Raw genomic sequence first — 7,399 nt, forward strand, 5'->3', positions numbered from 1 at the left:
ACGATTCCCAAGTCATGGCTCTCTTCAGAATGCTGAATGAGTCCTCTTGACACTACGAGACCACGTCTTTAGCATATGACAAAAACCAAATGCACCAGGGATTCAATGGCGGTTCTTATAAGTATCGGATTGTAGGTTTTGTGGATTTTAGGAGTTATTATGTGATTAGAAAGAAGAAAAGGGAAGAGATGAAGTCAGATGATGATGGTAAGAATGTTGGGGTGTTTGAGGAGGAAGAAGAGGAAATAGAAAACATTGTCTTTGCTAAAGTTTTTGTTTTACAAAAAGACATTAATTAACTTTGAATAATAAACGCAAATGTTTTTCAAGTTATGAGCTTTAGCTAATATGGTGATTTTTTGCATCAAATAAGAACACTAATTAACAAAACCATGAAAATAGTTATATTAAGTATTAAGCTCGTTTTTTAACTCTAACCATTAAACTCGTTTTTTAACTCTAACCATATACTAAAATATTACATCAAATAATAAATGTTCAACAATATAATAAAATATCATCTTATTGTTATTACATTATTTCTGTAATATACAAAAATAAAACACGTAATTAATTACTCTCTCCGTCCCAATATTATTGTCCACAGACAAAAAACACACAGATTAAGTAAAACATTAATTACCACTAACTTTATTTAATAAAATGACAGTTTTGTCCTTACTTTGCATTTAATGTTCCATTAAATGCTTAGTTAGTTAAGTAATAATGAGGGGTATTTTGGTAAAAATGTCATTTATTTTTAGAAGTGGACTATTATTTTGGGACAAACCAAAAAGGAAAGATGGACTATAATTTTGGGACGGAGGGAGTATTTTTTATTGTTAGAAGTGTTTTATATTGTGAAACTATATGTAAAACTCGTATAATACACGGATTGATTAAAAAATATTATATATCAAAGCGTAAACAATAAGTATTTTTAAATAAAATTTTGAAATTAGAAATGAAGATACGTATTAATTGCATTCTACTATCATATTATTACATTTAATATTTTACATATATAAGTATATAAGTATTTTGTGGCTTTTTAATTTTAAAAATAAAAAAAAATTTGGAAATTGATATGTACATATTATTTATTTCAAAAATATTATAAAATAACAAGTATCAAAACTAATAAGAGATTGACATGTCAAAATGGATTTCATTTATTATAGTTGATTTATAGAATAACTAGCATATTCAAATGTGTATTAAAATTTTAAATATCATATTTATATTGGACTCGTTTAAGCGTTCTCTATCAGATTTTTATTTTAACAAAGTTAGTTAAAAATACTTTAATCTTTATGTTGAATATTTACAATTTATGTATAAAAAAGAATTAATGTATTTGATGTTAAATGAATAACAAATCAAATTAATTTCTTAATATCTTACTATTCATCATTGATAAAAGTTTAGTACAGTTAAAATGAACTTAGCATTAATTCAAAAAAAAAAAAAAGTGCTTAAAGCATTTATACTTAACATTGAATTTTGATCCTAACCATACTCCATTTTGGTGTATGCATGTTAAATTAATTACAGCCATGCTCGATTTATATATCTTTTTTTTTTGAATGGCCATGTTATATTAGAAACTAACAATGAGATAGAAAAAAAAATTACAAAAGCATTGATACTTAACAATGAATTTTGCAACCTCACAATGACATTAATTTTAGAATTTATATAAACCGCCCATTAAAAACAATCTTATCAAACTTGCGCTGCTTTGATGATAGTAAGACATGAATTTGATGTGTTATTCACTAAACACCAAAACCACTAACATCTTCTATACATAAGACAACATTCATATACCAAATTAGCAACAACATGAACCTCCAATATGAAAATCTAACCAAAGCCGATTTCTTCATGTTTGGAATGTTGAAGGAATATGAATAAACTTAGAAGAACATCCATCAAATAGCATTGCTTATTACAAAATTAAGCTAGAGGTGGGAAAACCAATTTTATTTGCTTGATTTTGGGATCAAACAGCAGTTTACATGCGTTTAACGAGCTGATTACTTTAACAAGTAATTAGTGAAGGGATTTTCTACATACATTCTTTTAATTTTATTTTCACCTCCTATCTTATATTAAAAAAAATAAATTTATTGTTTCTCACCTATCATTTTTTGTTAACAAGGGTATATGCAAAAGGTATGTCAAAAAAAAAAAAAAAAATTTATTGTTTCTCACCTATCATTTTTTGTTAACAAGGGTATATGCAAAAGGTACGTCAAGAACTCAAAGGACTGGTATCACGCCATTGATCTATTGAAATTTGTTACCTTTTCATAGTTTTCACAAATATTCTTACCATAAACTTTCAAAACAAAATGTACGTGCTTTGTTAAAGATAAAAGGGTGAACTAACACATAATAAAAATCGTCGACATCTTAACAGTAAGCAAAGGTTAAACAATAATTGAGATATGAATGTGGAGAGAGAAAGAGATACCAGTAGATGGTTTTACCATGGGATTTTTGTCTTGTTGCACGTCAAAGCATCTTGAAAATGAGTTGTGTACGATAACAGATAACTAATATAAAGATGTAACAAGTTGTATGTCGACAGTCGACTCCTTGTCTTATAACATTATTCAAAAGATATTTTTTTTATTTTTATAACCTAAACTGTTTAATATTTCATATACATATATGTAGGGGTGTTCGTTTGGATGGATCGGTTTGATCCGATCCAATCAAGTAAATCCAAATTGATTTCGGTTTTCAAAACATGGATCTGAATTATCCAAACTAAATTCAAATCCGATCCGATCCGATCCAATTACAATTCGGTTGGATCGGTTTTTATAATTTGGCTTTCAAAACCGAAAATTTTTAAAACGACATATAATTATAATATTATCCAACTTTACACAAGAAGCGAAAACAAATAATTAGTTGTGATTTGAAATTTATAAACAACTAATAAAAAGATATATTATAGTTAAATATTTATAGATACAAAACTTTTGAGAGAAAATGCATATTAATGTTTTTTTTATCGAGTGAAACGTTTTGAACCTATGTGAAAAAATAAATTACAAAATTAATAAATAACTATAGATATATATATTATAAATAAATAAATAATATATCTTTATTCGATTTTTTTGGACTATTCGGTTCTTATTTTATAAAACAAAACCAATCTGAAATCCAAAATAATAATTCGGTTTTGTTGAAAACCAATCCAAAAATCCGAATATCCGAACCAAATAGTCCAATCCAAATTGTCCAATTGGATAATTCGGTTTTATCCGAATAGTGAACCGCCCTACATATATATGTGTATATGAAATAGTTTTTGCTACTTTCAGCACTAAAATATGATAAATATGTATGTTATATTTATCGATTAATACACAAAAGAAACATGTGATCTTTAGAAGAAGAAGAAAAAAAAAAGTGACAAAGCTTTATAGACGTAAAAACTTGTTATAAAACTACCTTTTTAATAATTTTCATCTAAATTCATCCAACTCATTTAAAAAAAGTTTAATAACACAATATAGATAGAATACCTGATAAATAATAAAACTCTCATACTATTTATAATTTTATATAAAGAAAAAGCTAGCTAAATTTCTAAAAAAAGAAATATATACTTGATTTTTTTCTTATTGTAATAATTCAAATAAAATATTAAGAATATTTGACGTTTCATTCAAAATAAGTCGTCGCCTACAATCCTACACTCTATTTACGGCAACCAGGAACTCTCTTGCTCGCCGGAAATATTCGCCCATCGTTATTCTTGATTTTTGACTTTCTTAATTTTCCCCCGCAGTCTACTTTTGAGGTATATATCTTCTACTTCATCGTGGAATCTATCAGTTTGACAGTTTCTATAAATGATTTTTTTTTCACACATACATAAAGGGGCGAATTAACATATGAGCTACAATGGAGCAACCTGACGTTGACGATATAATCCATAGGCTGCTTGAAGTTAGAGGGAAACCTACAAAGCAGTTTCAGCTCACTGAATCCGAAATCAAGCAACTATGCGTCGTTTCTAGAGAGATATTCTTGCAACAACCTAATCTGTTGGAACTTCAAGCACCCATTAAAATCTGTGGTATTAATCCTTATCTATTGATTGTTTTTCATGTTTTTCTTTCGAATCTTGATTACTTGTTTACTTTCCCCATTAATATGCCTTGTGTAGAAGATCCATTTAGAAAACACAAAATTGGGGAAAGTTGTGGATTATAAAAGCGGAAAACTCGATTTATCAATTAAAAAAGATGAAACCTTTTTGACGAATAATTCACGGATGCTTATCAGGTGATATTCATGGTCAATACGCCGATCTTCTTCGTCTTTTTGAGCACGATGGATTACCACCTGAAGTCGACTACTTATTTCTTGGTGATTATGTTGACAGAGGAAAACAAAGCCTCGAAACAATATGCCTTCTTCTCGCCTACAAAATTAAATACCCAAATAACATCTTCCTTTTGCGTGGAAACCATGAATGTGCTTCGATAAACCGTATATACGGCTTCTATGATGAATGTAAAAGAAGATTCAATGTGAAATTATGGAAGATCTTTGCAGATTGCTTCAATTGCTTACCTGTCGCTGCTCTCATTAATGAAAAGATTCTGTGTATGCATGGAGGTCTATCACCCGAGCTCAATAACTTCGATCAAATCAGAGAGTTGACTCGTCCTGCTGACGTACCTGATTCAGGTCTACTTTGTGATCTTCTATGGTCAGATCCACATAAAGAAGTCAAAGGATGGGCCATGAATGATCGAGGGATTTCATACACTTTTGGTGCTGATGTTGTGACAGAGTTTCTACTGAAACATGATCTTGATCTTGTTTGTCGCGCTCACCAGGTTTCCAATTTTTCACCGAATTTTGAAACGATGATATGAAAGATGAAAGATGTTAAAGTCTGTTTGATGTTGCAGGTTGTAGAAGATGGGTATGAGTTCTTTGCATACAGACAACTTGTAACGGTGTTTTCTGCACCAAATTATTGTGGGGAATTTGATAATGCTGGGGCTTTTATCAGTGTTGATGAGACTCTAGAGTGTTCTTTTCGAATACTAAAACCCGCTGAAAAGAAAAGGTCCAAATCTATGATGAATCTTTTTGGGAGCTCCACCAGCGGCTAATCCGCTCATTTTTACCCATGAACAGTAGATGATGCTTGTTTCTGATTCACTCTTAGAAATTTAATGTTTTTGGGGTTTTGTGAATATGATTGACACCATGAAGTTGATTTGTAAGCGATTTTTTAGATCAAATTAGGTGCGTAAAGAAAAGAGGGAGTTATTGATCTCATGATTCTTTCAAGTTGATGGGCCTTGGTGTTCTTCATTGCTTACTTATCCATTGCTTCTTAAGGCATGAGGCCTTTCAAGTGATTTTTGTTTTAATTTCTTACTGATTTTGTTTTCTTTATAATTAACTAAGTATCATTCAAATAAAAAATATTAAAATTAAAATAGAAAAAGAAAAAGTTGAATAAAATAATCCACATTAATGTTATGCTAGTGCCATCGTGAAATATCTGTTTTGTTTTTGAAGAGATAAAGTGTGGAGTCTATAAATCATATCTATAGAAGAAGATGTGCGACAGAGGTGGCCGAATGCGTGGAGGGGGTGGTGGGTGGTGTGTGATTGAAGTGGCAAAGGTGGAGGTGGAAGGAAATTGTTAAGAAAAAGCAGGGCTGATTTTTTTTAATGTTAAAAGGTTTGCGGGATTTAGAAAATAGTTTTTTGAGTAAATTATTGAAATCGTTCTTATGGTTTGGTCAAAATTGCATGTTTGTGATCTCTAAGTATTTTTTTTTTTATACATTTTTATGATTTTTAGGGTTCTTTATTTTGCATAGAACCTAAAACGATATTGGTTCTCCAAGGAACCAAATATTTTTTTCTAGTTCTAAAGTTTGATCTTTATCAAAGATAAATAAATAAATAAAAAGTAAAAGGATCTATATTCATAACTTAACATTGTGAATGTTAAATGTATTTTTCAGATTCACCGTGTGAATTTAGATTCATATTGTGAATTTGAAGAATTTTTTTTATAAAATTTGATATCATTAGAAAAATGATAAAAAAAATTATAAGTTTATGTATTTTTAGTTATTATTGTTTTTATTTTTATTTTTTTGATAAAAAAAGTAAGTTCTAAAAATTGAACAAAAGATTTGTTCCTTGGTATATATGTCATTACTTATATGTTAAGCTTTCAGTTTTGAAACCACCTCTCCTACCTTCCTTCTAAACCAATAGCATCCGTTTCCTCTTCCCCAATCTTCTAAACCAAGAAGCAGCATATAAGCTTCCTCAACCGCCTCCTCTTATGTCTCAATTAAGTTAGAAGATTTCTCCCCTCCCCCCCCCCCCCCCCCCAACCCCAATAAAATATGTCGTAGTTTTGGTCTTCCAAGTGTTTGTGTGCTTGCTTCAACATCTTGACTGCCTGCTTCACCAGCCATTGAAGCCATGTCGTTAAAACATTTTTTTATAATGGACTTTACTTTCTCTTACCGCCACCTCCTGCTTCATTGCATGTGGGGTCATACCTCGTTTTTGTGATAAGTTGGAAGACGTCAGCACACCTCCATTCTAAACCAATAGCAATTCTTCCTTCTCCTCCAATCTTTAAGCTATCTACGTCGAGTCGTTAATCTTTCTCCTCAAGACAGAACACATGTTTATCCCATATTTATCTCATCAATACATGGCTTATGCTTGTCAATTCCACTGCAAAGTCACCTCTCTTTTTGATAATTCTCGTACACACGTCTACTTTATAAAAACTTTTTCTTCTCTTATTCTTTATTTCGTTTTCCACATACGTACCACAACATAGTTGACGTGCCAGTGGACGTCCCTCCGTCGCATCCATGAACACAGTTTAAGGGAACAACTTCCCACAACAGTACCAGGTAATAAATGGACCATAAAATTTATACAGTAATCATTAACGCTCTCTTCCCGATTGGATTTTTTTCTGTTGTGGGAAACCTTAAGAACTGATGGTGATAACGACCATGGTATTCTTATAAGTTTTACTTCGATCATGTTCCTAAAAGAATTCTTGATAGTTGTTATTAAATTATGGGAATGAATTTTCTTTTGAAGAATTAGATGATTCCTTTTTGTGTTTTGTCCTCTTTAATCATAGTTTTAGAGTAAATTGAGGCAATTAGGACATACCCTCCTCTTTCCTCCATTGTTGATCCCGTTCTACAACAACTGCATTCTCTTCTCCCTCTATGTTAGATGAGTCTTCTTCCTCTATGCGAGGTGAGTCGATTTCTACCAGTTTTTATTGAGGCCATATGAACTTACACCGTTGTATTATCAACTACAAGTGTACTCTGTTGTGTGTTCAACATGT

The 7,399-nt window shown here is 30.7% G+C and overlaps 1 protein-coding gene across 1 annotated transcript; it reads left to right on the forward strand.

The window, feature by feature from the left end:
- Nucleotides 1–3,930: 3,930 nt before the first annotated feature.
- On the forward strand, nt 3,931–5,422 carry LOC145032632 (serine/threonine-protein phosphatase PP1-like). The gene is made up of 3 exons (XM_078981504.1): nt 3,931–4,105; nt 4,315–4,874; nt 4,950–5,422. Exons 1-3 carry the CDS (start codon nt 3,931–3,933, stop codon nt 5,154–5,156), a joined length of 942 nt encoding a protein of 313 aa, XP_078837630.1. The 3' UTR covers nt 5,157–5,422.
- Nucleotides 5,423–7,399: the final 1,977 nt, after the last annotated feature.

This window comes from Lactuca saligna, chromosome 2, assembly GCF_052625555.1.
Source record: "Lactuca saligna cultivar CGN05327 chromosome 2, ASM5262555v1, whole genome shotgun sequence".
NCBI classification, from domain to species: domain Eukaryota; kingdom Viridiplantae; phylum Streptophyta; class Magnoliopsida; order Asterales; family Asteraceae; genus Lactuca; species Lactuca saligna.